Genomic DNA, 17,425 nt, shown 5'->3' with positions numbered 1-17,425 from the left:
GTAACCCCGAACTCGTGAAGACTATCATGAGATACCGTTTTCTTCACTGACACACAACAGCGTTTTCCACACCCACTGGTTAGAGATGTACTGAACAGAAAGCAGGTCTCAACTCTGGTCATGCAGTATAATTACTGTATTGCAGCAAATTAAATTCTATATGCATGCTAATTAAAAACAGATATTCTAGAAATTGAGTTAGGCCTCCACCTGCAGCCACTGGCACTAATGCATCTTACCTCAACTAAAAGTTAGGAGTTGATAGAGCATGATTAATGTTTTGGCACTGTCACGTGCAAAGCTCGGGGGGGTTTCAGCTGCCTCTCAGCCCATCCTGCAGCACATCTGGAAACCAAACTCCCTCAATTTTGAGATTCAAACCAGGCCAAAGCTGTCCTTTCGCAAGAAGTCTGTTTAATCACTGCAAGTCAAGCTAGACTGGCAATTAAGCTGCGGTTGCTTATAAGGAACAAGCTCTACGTTTTCCATAATTCCGTACCAGCAGATTTTGTTTCCAAAGAGATCTGACATTCCAAAATACTAAGTTGGCCTTTTAACAAATCTGATCTGTGAATACAAATACAGTAAAATATCTCACCTTGATATAGGTAAGCCCAGTTTCTGACTTTGGTATTAATACAAATCAACACTGAAATCCCTTTAATTTAAGACAAGAAAAAAGGCAACCCACATTAAAAGCATCTATTGTTTACACAGAAATAGCTTGTTCAGGAAAAGATGAATGATTCAGCTCATTATTGGCTCAATATGACAAAGGAAACTTGATTTCAGGCAATGCTAATTCTTAAATATTCCTAACTGTGTGTCCAGGACAGGATGGAGAAAAGCACAATTCTCAAAACGTGGTAGTACAGGCTCAGCACATTGCCAACCAGCTTTTATTTTTTTACATATGAAAATGTAATAAATGGAAAATTCCCATGTGTCTGATTCCTTCCTCTGCTTTGATATCAGACCTTACTTCCAACCGACTGTGTTCCAGCAAAATACAGCAGCCCTCACAAGATTGCAGCGATAGCTGTTGGGTGACAGACATGAATCAAAATCCATCTGGGTTGAAGATAGTCTTTTAAAACAAAACCCAATCTACCAGAATCATTGCTATTGTGTAACCGCTTTCAGTATTCCTCGGAGAACTTTGTAACTCATTAGTTGTTGGCTTTCTTTGGGAGGAAAGCAGGGGCCACGTTCTGTAACGTACGCATAAGGAAACCTCAGAACCCACAGTCCGTCAGATGGGAGGGTTATCTCCTGCTTCTCAGGGTAAAACACAGGGCAAGGTGGTGGCCCTGGTTGAACCTGAAACGAAAAGGAAGCGTGAGCAGATAATGAAACATCATTAGAATTAAAACAAAAAAAGCAAACAAAATAACAAAAAATATTGCAGGAAACCATTGTGCCGTTATTGTGAGACTCCATTTCCAGTTTTACCACAGCGAAGATGTCGAATTTAAGGCTGCACATTACATCCCCAATACAAAGACAAGCCATTCGCCCCTTAGGGCGTTAACATTGGATTTCAATGCGGCACCACAGTTATCCCTCCCCCAGCTGTCACTGCCCTCTAAACCAATGGGAATTTTCAAGGATTTCAGCAACATTTAATAGGGCCTTTGTATAATTCACATTAAAAGCTTCAGAAAGTCGTATTCACGTGAGAAACTGATGTGTGGAAGACACACCACATAGCATCGCAGATATTCGTAATAAAAACACTCCCTTAGAAGTCAAAACCTGTGCTACAGACGTCAGTTGGGAATGAAGAGCAAAGTATCAGTGCAAACTGAACCTTCAATGCTTGCCTCAGTTTCAAACAATAACGTGATAAATTGCAAATGGCACTGAAATGCTGGTGCTGCAGTCAGTATTCTGCCTTTAACTTCCATAGCAAAGCAGGTTCTTACAGAGCTTTTTCTCCATTTTTTTAATACATATTTAAAAAGAAGAGAAAAATCCAACTAAAAACCGAACATCATTTCACCTCCTAAATTCAAAGGGTAACTAAAAGTAATTAATCTCAGTGATGAATGACTGCTTTTCTCTGACATTTGAAATGATATATCCATTCTTATTATTAGCCACTTGTTCCCTTTTTTAAAAGGAGCAATTATTACAGTATGGAATGCCATTAACTCATCCTTGATAAAGTATTTTTTAAAGCTTACTTTACACAAAGTATAAAGCTGCCATAAGCCAATCCTGAAGTTTAAAAAGAACCAAACTGTTTATGAAACAGCTGCTTTTGGTGACTAGTGCCTTAGAGAACTCGTCTGAAGTAGGTCTTGAGTCAGGAGGAGTCTCCTGTAGCACCCCTCTGACACCCTTTGCCTACCACGCTAGTGCTTTCCAGTCCTGCAATTAATGCTGCACTCACCAGATTCCCTTTTTCATGTCTTACCTGAGGCGTTAGTGTAATCTGCAGTGGAGCATCAGGAACCACCACAAAGAGCCTCATGAACTGAGCGTAATGTGGCTTCAGCCCCCGTCCCTGCGTCGAGGACAGGATGTACAGTGGCATGTCAGAATTGAGGGCTTTGATGGCAGATTCCTTTGGCCCCCCTCCCATCACTTTCATGACCTTATCAGGCCCTGAACACATGAACCTCCTTCCACGTGCATCTTCATATTCAAATCCTACAAAAGCTCGAGCTATGTCATCTCTCCGTCTTCCTCTTCCCATCACAACCGCGCTTCTTTTTCCAGGAACAGCCTTGTTAGGTGCAGGCCAGGAATTGGTATCTAAGTCTCCTTCATCTTCAGTTCTTGTCCTGATGACAATGTCCCAAGGCATTAAATAATTTGTTCCTGGGATAAAGCCTTGTTGATCTAAGCCTGTGTGGAAGTTATAAGCCTTAGCAGGCCCCAGCTTAACCAGTGACCAGCTGGAGAACTTGGGCAGAAGGCCTTTTGGGCAATTGGAGTGAAGCATCCCAGGGAGGTACTCAACAGTGGAGGCCTGGCGGTCGACCAGACTTGGCCTTTTCTCACTTTTGGAGTCCCCGCTCTGCCCATGACTTTCTGTGTTGTCCCCTCCACCCTGGGCTTCGGGCGGGTAAGTGCCCAAGCTGCCCGTCGACTGTCCCAGGCTGAGGGCTAAGCTCAGGCCTGTGCTTTCCCCTTGAGTCTGAGGTTCTTTTTCTTTGAGTTTCTCAATCTCGCCTTCTGGAGGGGCAGGCGACGACTCATCCCGAGCAGGCGCCGGATCGGGTGTGCTTGGCTGGAATACAGGAAAATTGATGTGCTCCAGTTTCCCACAGCATTTTTCTTCCAGCAGCTATGAGAAAGAAAACATGGTTAACTTTCCATCTTCCACTTCTGAGATGTGGGAGTTCAGAGTCATAACATGCAGCAGCTACGGTTAAGATTCAAGAGATTTGCGCTATGTGACAACCAAAGCAGCGATGGGAATGCATCCCACAGACACAATGAATTTAAAATTCACATGAACCAACACACTTGAAGTGTAAATAGATGCTCCTGGGTGCATGCACTGGTGAAGACTGGAACTGCCTGCTCTGGTCAGCCCATCACGCAAACAACTTCTGCTCCCAGAAATATCTTCCCCAGGCAACATCTACAAGTTGATAAGGTTAACAGAAACTTACTTGTAGTCACTTCAGAATACAGACTTTGTCAATGAAGCAAAAATAGGGACCTAATAGTTACCTGGTAGAAGTCATAATTAGCTGCTTTGATATCAAAGGGATCATCCCGTGGAGCTTGTTTCCTTCCACAGTTACAGGCACCAGTGGAACGAGCCCGGCTGTTGTGGTACAGAACTGGAGGATTTCTGTCTGCTTCTGGCTTTTCCCCTAAAAGCAAAATCAATCAAACCCCAGGTGAATTGCTCCCAATTTCTAGAGATTCTTTAGTTCCCTTCATCCACCCTTCATCCTTCTTGCTATACACATAATTATTTGCCAGCAATGCCAGTTTGTCAAGCAACACATTCCTTTCCCACTTCTAATACAAAGTTCCAGTGTAGGTTATACCATTAAACTGAACTTTCTTTGGTTTTACAGCCTTTTCATAAAAGGCATAAATACTCCTGCCTGCAATGAATATGTATCAAGACAGTTTCTACTCCTTGACTGATATCAGTCAAGCTATTTAAGGGGGGGGCTCTTATACTTCCTAGTGAACTTTTGTTCTCTTACACATCTGCTGTTAGGAGGACTACAGTGTAATGCTTCTAATTAGCGAAACAGAATCAGAGTTAATACTAAAATCCAAATTACTACTGCCAGTGGACTTGCTCATAAACGTTACTCAACATAAAGGAAACCTGTACAACAGCTTTGCTGTAATTAATCCCACTGTGAGAAGATGACACTTTAAAGCTGTCAAGCTGTCACCTTCCATAAACATGCAAAGAGCCGGCGTTTTCAGCCTAAAATATTTTAAAGCAGATATAAAATTAAACCATGAAACCCAAGGGAGCTTCTTTACCTGCTTTTGGGAGCAGATGAAACTTATGCACGCAGTGTTGGTCAGTTAAACTTCGCTCTTCGCAGAGCTGATGCCCGCTGCTCCAGAACTTGTAGCAGTCCTCATTCAGCTGCATGGCGTACTTATGAAATGCCGGGCCACGGGCATGCTGGCTGTACACACGCAAGGCCTGTGCCAGCTGGTTCTTGTGGACCGTCATAGTGTAGTTGTGGGGCAGATTGGACTGATAGGCGCTGTGGGCCATGGGGAGAGCTTTCTGGCAACGGTTTTCAGAGAATTTGGTGTCTATATCTAAATAGCCTTCCAAGACTTTGATGCTACCCATGATTTTTGAGCTCAGCTCCCCAGCGGTCGGGTCATCATCTTTGCCTTCAATGGTCACTTCATACAGTTTTAAAGCTGCAGCAGCCCACTTCTGGTAGGTTGGGAGCTCAAAGTGAGAGGGCTGTGGGTTCCTTCCCACGCTGTCATCGAAGCCCTTCTTGCTGAGCACCAGCTCCACGTGCTGCCACAAGAACTCCTTAAGGGTGCAGTCCACAAGCTGCCCAGAGGAGCTGGAGCTGCTGCTCTCTGCATGGAAGGAGAGCTGCTGCCTGCCGTGCCGCATCATCTGATACCTCCTGGGTCCCGACAGGGTGGGAGCCAGCAGCGAGTCAGTCTCTCTCATGGTGCAGTTGTTCCTGAGTTGGTCAAGAAGCATGGCCACCGGATCATCTCCATCCAGGACCCCACCAGCCACAATGTACACAAACGCCTGGTTAGCAGGCACAGTGAACAGGCAGTTGATGCTCTGGTTGGTTAACACCCTGCTCTTGCGGAAGATGCGGTAGATCTGATCCTCCAGAGCATGCTGCAGCCTCCGCTTAGGCGAGTGCTTCTTGGGGGGTGGCTTTTCCAGATGACCACAGGGGTCTTGGCCCCTGCTTGGGAGGGGATCCACCTTGAGGGCTCCGTTGAGCTGGAAGAGGAAGAGGAGGCGTGGAGGGCAGGGCCTGCAGTTGAGCTTCCACTCCTTGCCAATCGGGCAGTCTTTGATGGCAGCCTTCATGGACGGCAGGACCTTCTGCCGCAGCCCATCCAGCGCCCTGAAGACGCGGTCATAGGTGATGTCGAAGGAGCAGGTGGGGTGCACCAGCAGCAGGATGTGGCAGACAGAGAAGAGGTAGAGGAGGCTCAGGCAGTGCAGCTTCTCCTGGTGCTTCCAGAACTCGTGGGCCTCCGCGTGGGACAGTGGGGAGGGGCCACCGGAGGGATGGCCGGGCCCCGTCTCCCTGCTTTCGGCCGCCGCCAGGTCCCCGCATGCCCGCAGCAGCTGCCGCGTGTCACAGATGCTGGTGAGCACCAGGAACAGCACCCGGTTCTCCTGGCTGTAGTAGGCCTGCAGCTGGTTGTAGTCCTTGGTGGCCGGGTCGACCTCCTCCTCCAGGGCGCCGTCCGCCAGGTCGGGGTCATCCTCCTCATCGAAGAGGGGGAATACCTGCCGGTCGCACACGGTGCTCACCAGGGCCTCCTTCTCCGAGCACAGCTGCAGCGCCGTCTTCCCGAAGATGCCCACCACGCACACCTCCTCATCACCGCCGCTCCCCTCGGCGGCGGCCGTGGCGGACAGCAGCAGGTCCCGCAGGCTCATGGGCCCCACCGCCGCTGCCGTCGCCGCCATGACTCCCACTCCTCCGGGCAACCCGCCCGCCAGCGGCATGGCCCCGCTCCACCAGCACCCGCCCGGAAGCGGCACCACCCCCGCCCCGCGCATGCGCGACCCGCCTCGGGGGTGGGACTCTGCCGGTGCCGCCGATCCGGTGCGGTTCTTAGCGGAGTTTGGTGCGCGGCAGCGGGGCTTGGGATAGAGGCGGGCATGGCTCTGCTCCGCCGCTGCCCCTCTGGAGAGCAGCTCCGGCGGCGGGGAACGGCAAGGCCCGTCCGTCAGTGCAGCTCCTGGTGAACCGGGCGATAGCAGAGCCAACAGCGGAGCTGCTGCTTTCCTATGAACCTTTTAACCTGCAGGTACCATCGGGATCGGGGTTGTAAAACAACAGAAAAGGTAAAAGCTACGCAATTTCAGCACATGCACGTGGGCCAAGGGGACACTGTGCGGTCAAGGTGAGCGGGCAGTAACAATGTTTATACGGGCAGCGGGAAGTAGCAGCAAAAAACATGTTTATGCTTAAAGCTAGCACTTGCCTAATGTGGAATAGTGGCTCCAGCAACAGCGTGTGAACAGTAATATGATTGGCTGAAAGGCGTGTGATCGGTAAGGCCATTGGCTGGAGAAGTGCGTGGAAAAGGAACATTGTTTCGTGATGGAAAACACGGCTGAAACCAGCCTCTGGACAGAGTGCTGTAACAGCCTGTATGCTCACCCATAAAGGTCTCTGGTTGGAGTCTGTGCCTTAATATGTTACAAAAGGTGCCCGAACAGGGACTTGAATAGGAGACTCGCAGAGTCCGGGCCGGTGGCGTAGCCAGACTGAACCAAGGACTACAGAGGGATTGCGCACCCATCGCCTACTGGATAGGTGAGCAGTCGGGAGCCATGGGAGGGAAGCTATCCCAGGAACAGAAGTGCAGTATAGAGACTTTGTGTAAATGGTTAGATGCTCAAGAAAGTGCTGTGATGGGGCCTCAATTAGTGACTTTGCTAGAATGGATTCAAAAGAATGTGCCAGATTTTCTGTCAGAAGGTGCTCTTCAAATAGCAGCCTGGCAAGCGGTACAGACACAATTACGAGCCACTGTTGCTGCAGGAGATATGTGTACAGGACTGCACCTTGGGACTTGGTGGGAGATTCTGGCCACGCTCAAGACTAATCAACAGCAGTCCTCCTCCCCTGTCGCACTGTCGGCACCTCTGGAGTCAGCAGGTCACCCTCCAGCGAACCCTAAACCATTGCCATTGACCAGCCTGTTTTTGTTGCGAAATGAAGAGGGCCCTGAGCCAAACTCTGAGGAAGGCAGTGATCCTTTTGATCCAGGACCAATAGACCCTGAAAAAGAGCCTGATTTATTCCCTCCGTCTCCTGATGTGAATGCTCCAGTAACTGTGGAAACCACAGCACGTAATTGGGAAGTTTGTAGAAAGGAGGCAATAAAGCAGGGTGATCAGCAAGTTGCTTTGGCATGCCTTGTGATTTATCAACCCAATAGGCCACCTGAATAGCAAGAGCTTCCTTATGAAGCAGTTAAAGAAAATTGTAACACAATTAAGGAGAGAGGTATCCATTTACCTTTTGCCACGTCTCTGCTAGAAGCAACTGCAGAATCATATATCCTAACTCTGCATGACTGCAAAGCTTTATTGCGTATGGTGTTAACCCCTAAGCAGTTTATGATGTGGCAGAATGATTTTAAAGAACAGTGTGTGATCACCTCAACGGAAAATATAAATAAGGGTCATGGAGTTGGCTATGATCAATTGGCAGGGGAAAATGCATTTGCAACTCCTCCTGCACAGGTGAATTATCCCCAGGAGGTGTATGTCCAAATTCAGGCTGCTGCTCTCCGGGCTGTTCGGAAAATTCCTGAGTCTGGACAGGGTGCATCGGAGTCCTTTGCTAAAATATTGCAAGGCCCGACAGAATCTCTTTTCATAGATTGGTTGCAGGCCACCCTAGAGCGGCAGATTGAACATGATGAAGCTAGGGAGTTGCTCCTTAGACAATTAGCTTATGAAGACTGTAAGCGTACCTTGCAACCAATCCGTAATCGCAATCCACCCTTAGCAGATATGGTGCGGGCTTGTCAAAATATTGGATCTGCCGGCCATCGTGCTGCAGCTTTAGCGAGCGCCCTAACGGCTCAGCTCAAAATGAGTGAAACAGGAAACCAGGGTATAAGTTGCTATCAGTGCGGTGCCCCTGGGCATTTAGAGTGTGTCCAAAAAGGGAGCAGCAAAAAGGCTATGCCCCCTCATGATTGCCCTCGATGTGGAAAAGGGAAACACTGGGCCAATGAGTGTCACTCAAAATATCATGCTAATGGTTACGCAATTCCTTCCATCTCAGGAAACAGGAGCTGGGGGGCGAGACCGCACGTCCCAAACAACCAAAGAAATCCGCACCCTGGTGTTTGGCTGGTGAGCTGTGGCCAGCAACTTCAGGAAGTGCCAGCTTGGACCTGGCTGTCCGATGCCCAGTCACCCTGAATGACACGCAAGCATCCCTGCTGCCAATGGGAGCCTCTGGGCCGATTAGCAATAGCATGCATGCTTTATTGATCAGATGATCTTCTACTACTAAATTAGGCCTCTTTGTGTTACCGGGTGTTACAGATGCTGACTATACTGGAGAAACACTGATTATGGCTTGGACCCCTGTGCCCCTTGTTATATCCCAGAGGGGCAGTGTGTTGCTCAGCTTGTTCTGTTTGTTGGAGGGGTGATAGGGGGTCAAGGGGCCAGAGGTGGCTCTGGATTCGGTAGCACAGGAACCCCCCAAATATTTGGGGCCAAGGCTCTAAAGGACTCGCAACCCTTGATGACATGCTGTATACAAGGGAAAAGGTTTCAGGGATTAGTGGACACTGGAGCAGATGTTTTAATAATACAAAGTTCTGAGTAGCCCCCTAATTGGCCCACAAGAGAGCCTGCTTCTACGATAGTAGGGGTGGGAGGAATGCAATGGCCATGACAAAGAGCTCATCTTCTTATGATTCAAGGACCTGATGGGCAAGTGGCTGGAGTGGCACCTTTTATAATGGCAGTGCCCTGCACCTTGTGGGGACGCAATGTCCTGGGACAATTTGGAACAATCCATGTTACAGAGCCGCATAACACGGTTTTCCAATAAGGGCCACTGAACAGCTGCACTACAAGAATGCTTCTCCCTCATTAAACTGACCTGGATAACAGATAACCCAGTATGGGTGGATCCGTGGCCCTTGCAAAAAGAACAGCTGGAACATTTGCACCAGTTAGTAGAAGAACAACTGTTGGCAGGACACATTAGACCTACAACCAGCCCCTGGAACACACTCGTGTTCTGTATTCCCAAGAAGACTGGGAAATGGCATTTACTGCATGACTTATGAGCAGTGAACGCCATGATCGAACCCATGGTTGCCCTTCAACCTGGCTTGCCGGCCCCATCTGCGTTACCATCTGGATGGCCACTTATAACCATTGACTTGAAGGACTGTTTTTTTACCATTCCTTTGCACCCTGGAGATACTCCATGATTTGCATTTTCTGAACCATCTATAAATCAACAAGAACCCATGAAAAGATATCATTGGACTGTTCTCCCACAAGGGATGAAAAATAGCCCTACCATGTGTCAACTCACTGTTGCTGCAGCTCTTCACCTAGTTCGCAGAACCCATCCAAATGCTGTCATTTATCACTATATGGATGACTGTTTCTGCAGAAAGTGAGAGAGAAGTGGAAATGGTAACAAATCACGTTTGAACTGCTATTGCAGATGCTGGCTTACAGGTAGCCGAGGAAAAGGTCCAAAGTAGCAGCCCATGGAAATATTCCGGTTGGCAAATCATGCAGCAAGAAATCCGCCCACAACCCATCTGTATTAACACTAAAAACATGCAACTGTTAAATGACTTTCAGAAACTGCTGGGAACCATTAATTGGCTCTGCTCTATTCTTGGGACTAACCACAGGAGATTTACACCCTCTCTTTTCATTACTGAAAGGGGATCCCGACCTCAGTTCACCGCGTATCCTTACCACTGCTGGTGCCTTAGCACTTGACAAGGTGGCTCAAGCTATTGAGAATCAACAAAGTTGACAAAGACTTTTAGACAAACCAATATGATTAGCTTTAATTCCTAACGTTTCAAACCTTTGCAGTCCTCTTCCTATGGGATGCTCACTGTGGTGATCCTTCGTGTGGTATTGAATGGATTTATCTCCCTCATACACTTAGAAAGACAATTACAAGTATAACAGAAATCTACACACAATTAATACAGCAAGGAAGATCTGAACTGCATGCATTAGATGGCTGCGATCCTGACATAATCTATGTCCCAGACACAAAGGAGAACCTTGACTGGTTGTTAGCAGAAAGCAGCATTGTGCAAATGGCCTTAGCAGACTATCAGCAACAACTCTCAATTCGTTCTCCGAAACGCAGACTTTGGACTGATATTTGCCATCTGCCTTTATATGCGAAACAGCGGTGCCACTCAGCACCTGTAGTTGGTCTTAGCATCTTCACTGATGGTTCTGGGAAAAGTAAAAAAGCAAGTATGGCATGGAGGGACCCTGTAACAGGAACCTGGAACACTGACACATCAGTTGCGACGCAGGGCTCCACGCAGGTAATCAGTTACAATGGGTGCCAGTGCCATGTGTGCAGCCCTTGTCATCCTCAGTAGACTCTCAAGGATTGTGAGCTGCACATGGAACTCAAAACCAAAACCTAATGTTTGACTTACTCTAGCCAATGCAACTAATCAGTCCTCCCTTTGTGTTGCCATGACCAGCCCCAGTGATCCATTCTGAACCCGTCTGGTTGGCGTTCCTCTGACAGAACATGAATGGAACCAGTTATATAATCGATTACACACAGCTGTACAGATCCTGGTAGGTGTAAGCCATTATGGTGGTGCCTAGGAACATGGCAATCCAGCGCTGGTCAGCCCGCAGGATGGTATTGAAGCAATGACTCGGGAAACGGGATGAACAAAGTAGGTGACTTTCCTGCTCTCCCTCTACAGCCTCAGGAACTTGAAATACTGGGCTCCATACAAGCTACTGTATGTTTTCTTTTAACTACAGTAGTGGCCTGAACATAAACACGACAGGAATTGATGTAAGTGGCACCAGCATTTATCTCAATAATTCTGCCTGATGTAATTTCACTACTCCCTTACCAATTACACCAGGGGCCAGTGCGGGATGTCCTCCTATGATATTTTTCTGATCTGTGGCGATAGAGCATGAAAGGAATTCCAGGTAAACCCCTGCACCTTTGGTTGTTTAACCATGTTTCATCCCAGTAATCAAGCCCTTGTTAATTGGACCCTACAGCACCGACGAAGCAGATGTGCTGCCGTACAATTCGACTCGGACTGTAACCCCCACATCGACTTTTGGAATCATGCGCAAAGGTTTTTTGGTTTTTTAATTCCTTCTATCGGTACTGCCCATGCTTTAACTACACTCAATAAATTGGGCTGTTGGCTAGCGAAAGGGAGTAATGCCACTAGCAACGCCTTGACAGGGTTGTTAACAGATGTTGATTCTGTGCGTCATGCGACACTGCAGAATGGGGCGGCGATAGACTTTTTGTTATTAGCCCAGGGGCATGGGTGTGACGATTTCGATGGAATGTGCTGCATGAATCTGAATGATCACTCAATTCACAAAAGCATTCAGGATTTGAAGGAATTATCTAGAGAGTTGTGGCAAAACCAAGGGTGGGACCCTTTCGGACTGTTCTCTTGGCTGGGAAATTTTGGTCCTTGGCTTAGACATATAGCTGGCTTTGTTGTGATAGGGCTTATAGCGTTATTGATGATTATGATATATCTACCATGTTTGTTTCCTTGTATCCAACGACTTATAAATCAAAGCATAAGTCAAGTAATGCTTACACAAACTCATACTGTGCTCACCCTGCAAAGCTTAACAAAGAAGGGGGAAATGCAACAGCACGTGATCAGTAAGGCCATTGGCTGGAGAAGTGCATGGTGAAGGAGCATTGTTTCGTGACGGAAAATACAGATGAAACCAGCCTCTAGACAGACTGCTATAAAAGCCTGTATGCTCACTCAATAAAGGTCTCTGGTTGCACCGTAGCTGCAGTCCGTGCCTTAATACGCTACACATGCACATATTTATATCACAAGCAGCACCGGTGCTGGGCACACGAACAGTCCCTGCCTCGGGTATCAAGAGACTCAGGAAGTTTCTTAATTTCTTCTCTGTTAAGATGCAACCAGACTGAAACACGTTAGAAAGACATTGCCTTTAAAAAGCAGGAATCTGCCAAAGGGGGTTTATAAGGTCCTGTTCTTGTACTCACAAGATTTACTTGCAAATATATAAGTCTGAGCAAGAGAAAAACAGCATTCAAGGGGCTTCCTAACCAGAGGTGACAAACGCAGTGTTCCATAAAATACTTCTATTCGTCAAAGCTGTTTGCAGCACTCAGCCGGGCAGGTGAGGGGCTCTGTGGATGTGCCATCTGTCAAAATAAGGACAGGGTGAGCCTTGGAACATCCAAACTCAGTTCTAATTATGACTTAAATGATACCAGAAAACGAACCAGACATGGCAAATCCTTAAAATAAAGGATATTATTAACCCTCAGACTTTGTTCTCTTGCAAACTGGAACTATAAAGTTAAGAGATGGTGTTGAGAAGCTGGAATGGCCATCAAAAAAACCTAAATTTTTCCTCTTGGTATTGCCTGTTCCAGCAGGTTATTTGGCAACGGCATTCCCAATCTGCCGTTTCCTTACCGTTAAAATGAGCACCCTTGGTTGTGTTAAGGAGCACTTTTGGATGGGAATTATGGAGGTACTGCAATGTGTGTAATACACACCAGTGGTGCTGAGCTGCAGGGTAAATCAGCATGGAATTCTGTGGATTTTAAAGTCAGTTTATCATTCCCAAAAGACAGACCCCACGACTTGCCTGAAATTTGCGCCGTAATGCCTGTGTCATTAATGGCGTCAACCCAGACCCACATTCTGTGTTTTCTTTGCCATTTAGCGGAGTGCCTCCAGGACTCCTGAAAAGATCAGAAACAGGAGGAACTACGATTAGTTCTCTGTTGTTTTTTTCTCTTCAGAGAAACGAAACGAGAATAGGAAGGAACTTACCTCTGGATATTGACCTTCTTCAGATGTTTTCGAAGATCTAAGTGATTTTTAGGAGGGGTACTAGCAGAACAAAACAAATTGTTAAAATGTTTCCCATTCTCTGAACAGTGTTAATCAGTGTTTAGAACAGGAAAAAAAAAAATCTAAAGAAAAGAAGAAAGTATCTTACATTAAGGAGTTTGTAACGTGAGCTGATGGCTTGGTTTTAGGTCTCAAACTAACACTCTGTAAATCTGAGACTGTAATTAAGGCCCTGCATGTCCTCACTGGTGATTTTGCCTGAAGGGAGAAAAGACACAGTAAAATGAAACTTCCAAGTGTTTCACTGACCTTAAATCTATTTAATATTTATACTCTGAAAGATTTCACAGAATCATAAAATGGTTAGAGTTGGAAAGGACCTTCTTTTCACCTAGTTCCACCTCCCCTGCCATGGGCAGGGATGCCTCAGGGATGGGTGACCATGTCACCCAAGGCTCTGTCCAACCTGGGGATTATGGCTGTTACACTTTTTTCAGTCATCAAGATTTGAGTGTGTCTTAGCTAAAAATATTTATTGTAAGACCCCCAAACTGTTGCAAACAAGATTTCAGCTGGGCAAACAAAAGCCTCAAATCTGCTGATAACATACAGACATGATGCTGCATGCTCTTAAGATAAAACCAGAACTGTCCTGCATGCCAGGCGAGTTTGGAGTCACTTTGTTTCTTCACTTCAAGTGCTGTGTGTAGGATCAGAATGATCACTTAAAGCTGATCACTGGGGTTTTGAAAAGAAGAATTAATTACTTGAGAAAGTTCTGTGAGGGACTAAGACAGGCAGGAAATACCCTGGTTCAAGGTGGAGTTTGCCTCGATACACCATTGTCTGTTTAACCACATGTCCCCTGGTCTACCTTGTCCATCCTGCGGCTGCCGTCTGCCTTCCTCAGTTTAACATTCAGGAGGTCTCTGAGGGTGATCTGCATTGGCCCATCTTTTTTCACTGGTGGTATCTGAGTACAAAGGTGGTTGGAAGGGAAATTAGGATTGGCAAGTGACTGAAGGTTCACAAAGATGCACATTCCTGATGGAACCAGGTCCAAGGAACCCACCCCGAGAAAAAAAATTAAATAAACAGAGGAACCTTCTCACTCCCTACCAGAACTGCTTTGGAGCCATTGCCCCTTTTGAGGAGGAGAGGTGCTGGAGGCAGTTTTGGTGGGGGCAGTGGAGGTGGTGGTGGCGGAGGAGGAAGAGGTGGAGGTGGTACAAATGCAGGCTGCAGCTGTATTGCAGAAGGCCTGGATACTGGTGATGGCAGACCCATCTGCATTGGTACAGGAGCACCCACAACTGGTTTATTACACCTTTGACAAAGAGAATTTTCTGAAGACGAGGCTGTGGATCCATTCATCTGAAAACAAATAAATAAGAGAATATTAAAACCACTGGCATTTTAGATGGAATTTTAGACAGCAGAATTTCTAAGAAAGACATAGAAAGCCTCTTGCAAGGCTCACCAGCAAACCACTTTCCTCTAGCTATGAGATAATGCTAAACGCAGAGAATGACCAAAGAGAAGCTCTTCAGATCTGGGTTTATTGACGCTGACCACAGTGCCTTACATGTTATGCAAATGTTACCCTGCCCCACCAGGAATGAGACTGACCTGGAGTGCTCCTTGTAGTCTGGAAAATTCAGTTTCCAACTTTTTCAGTTGCTCTCTGAACGTATTTAGCTCCCTTAAGTAGATTTGTGATGGAAATATGATGTCTTTAACCACCTTAAAATTCTAAGCACAAGAAGAAACCAGATTAGCATTTTCACTATCAAGTCATGTTTCCAGATACAGGGCTATGATTACTACTTGAAGTTCCATCACAGATCTTACTGTAGTCAACAGAAAGGTGCAACACAAAGATACAAAATTTCACCAAATAGTTCCTTGGCAGGAGCACAGAGAGTAACTTTCTCTCAAAAAAAGAATGAATTTCATCTAGGAATTCTGAAGTCTAATTCACATGACCTGAAAAGCTCATACCACCATTTCTGCTATGAAAGACTGTACCTTGTCACTGCAAAACGTCCTAATATTCCAATAAAAAAACTACAATTGCATGTATGCATTTAATGTCCACAGCTGCCTTGACACTCTTCTTGTATTTGTTCCTTCAACAGTAAACACTAAACATGCTTTAGATACTTCAATAGACATAACTAAATTTACAGCTTAGTTCTCCAATCTGACTGTATATCCTGTACCCAAGGGCTAAGAACAGCCTCACACGCTGTCAAAAGTAGAGAAGTAGAACACATACCTGTGCAACCGTGTTCTGGCACCAGCAGTACAGAAATGACACCGTTGTTGTGAAGGGTTTTACCATGTTTTTCACACTTGGCAAGGCTAGTGACCAGAGTGAGGACAGGTGGCTTGGGACAGATGATGTGTTCAGAGGAAGATCACCTGCTGACCTGGAACAAAGCATTTCAAAATGAGGCCATAATTATATTTCTCATCTCAGCCTTTTAAAAGGAGCTAAATGTGACCAATCATCTGGAAATTACAAGTACCAGCAACAGCAGGTGACAACAGAGCAAACATGACCACAGAAACCAGGAAAGGTCAAAATGCATTTTGATAAAGGGGGGTGTCATATTTACAATATATTTTTATCCAAATTGCTTTTCCTGCTTATAAAAGTTTATGGTAGAGTACCAGAAGATATACAAAAAATATCTGCCTCCCAATACCTTAAGGGGGCCTTCAAAAAAACTGGAGAGGGGTTTGGACAAGGGCCTGTAGGGACAGGCCAAGGGGAATGGCTTTAACCTGCCAGAGGGGAGACTGAGATGAGCTCTTAGGCAGAAGCTCTTCCCTGTGAGGGTGCTGAGGCGCTGGCCCAGGGTGCCCAGAGAAGCTGTGGCTGCCCCATCCCTGGCAGTGTTCAAGGCCAGGTTGGACACAGGGGCTTGGAGCAAGCTGCTCCAGTGGAAGGGGTCCCTGCCCGTGGCAGGGGTTGGAGCTGGATGAGCTTTAAGGTCCTTGCAACCCAAACCAGCCTGTGAGTCTGAAACAACTCCACAGCATCCATACCAGGTCATAGACAAGCTTCAAATACAATTTTTTATGTCCATTCCACACGGGGACCAAACAGGGGACCCAAAAACTGAGTTAAAAAGCTCAAGCTGAGCCTCCTACCGTGGAGAACAACCTGAGCCCTGGGAGTCTGCAGCGTCTCTCTTTTCTTCCTGTAGAAATTCTGCTCGAACTCTGTGTTTCCGTCTGCGTTTCTTATGCTTGGCCATTACTGTTTAAAAAGACACATTTACAATGAATGCGTTGAAGCTTTCACACGGGCACAGAGCTACCACCAAAGAGGCAAGCACATGAGCCACATCTCAGAAAACCCACTCAGGATTTATTCATCGTTGTCTTGCTAGAAGCTTCATATACAGCTGATGGAAAATCTATCCTTAAGTTCCCGTGATCCACAAGGATATATTTGTACACGAGAGAAGAGCGTGAACAACGTAAAGTCCCATTTTCTACGGCTTTTTGTGGAGAACGCTGGCAAAAGCCGTGCAGAACCCGCACACGGGGTCCGGGCGGTGCCTGACCCGTTACCTGACCGGCCGTCCCCGCTCCTGCGAGGGGCCCGAGCCAAGAAGCGGTCGGTTCCTCACACACCCAGCCCCGGTTGTATCACGGGTGCCCGGGGACACGGGGCCGCCATATCATCACACCCCCCCCCCACTCTGCGCACGCCCCCTCTGACCCGCCACCGCTCACCTCACTCTCGGCGCCGCCGATTCAAACCACAACCCGCGCAGAGCCCAGCCAATGGGAGCGCCCCTCTCTGCCGTCCCGTCCCACGCGGTCCGTGCTAGCAGCTCGCTGATTGGCCGACGGGCTCGACGGGAGCGGCGAATGGCCAATCGCGGGGAGACCTGACCCATCATTGGGTGAAGGCTTGGAGCTCCGCCAATCAGCTGCGGGACACCGCTCAGCTGGGAAAGGCCAATGGGGCTGCAAGGCGGAGGAACTCCGGTTACCTCCTCCAGTTCCCTCCGCGGACCCGTACTGCCCCGCCTCGCCACAGACGGACCGCGGCTAATCGACTGCTCTACTTTCTGCCAATTGCGGAGCTGCACCCCCTACTCCAGCCATCCGCTGCCAGATTTCATTCTGG

At 47.3% G+C, this 17,425-nt stretch overlaps 2 protein-coding genes across 2 annotated transcripts; both read right to left on the bottom strand.

Annotated features, from left to right (window-relative positions):
* Nucleotides 1-864: 864 nt before the first annotated feature.
* SMG8 (SMG8 nonsense mediated mRNA decay factor) lies at nt 865-6,169 on the bottom strand (the record flags this gene model as incomplete). Its single annotated transcript, XM_080630049.1, has 4 exons — nt 865-1,320; nt 2,420-3,295; nt 3,688-3,833; nt 4,471-6,169. 4 exons carry the CDS (start codon nt 6,167-6,169, stop codon nt 1,123-1,125), a joined length of 2,919 nt encoding a protein of 972 aa, XP_080486175.1. The 3' UTR covers nt 865-1,122.
* A 6,382-nt stretch (nt 6,170-12,551) lies between these two features.
* PRR11 (proline rich 11) lies at nt 12,552-16,541 on the bottom strand (the record flags this gene model as incomplete). The annotated part of the gene is made up of 9 exons (XM_080630250.1): nt 12,552-12,614; nt 13,067-13,163; nt 13,255-13,314; nt 13,424-13,533; nt 14,150-14,248; nt 14,395-14,649; nt 14,905-15,027; nt 15,554-15,707; nt 16,435-16,541. The coding sequence occupies 9 exons, from the start codon at nt 16,539-16,541 to the stop codon at nt 12,552-12,554; spliced, it is 1,068 nt and encodes a 355-aa protein (XP_080486376.1).
* Between the last annotated feature and the right edge of the window lie 884 nt (nt 16,542-17,425).

This window comes from Psittacula echo (assembly GCF_963264785.1).
Source record: "Psittacula echo genome assembly, chromosome: 15".
Taxonomy (NCBI): domain Eukaryota; kingdom Metazoa; phylum Chordata; class Aves; order Psittaciformes; family Psittacidae; genus Psittacula; species Psittacula echo.
This window is presented reverse-complemented; position numbering and strand designations above follow the sequence as displayed.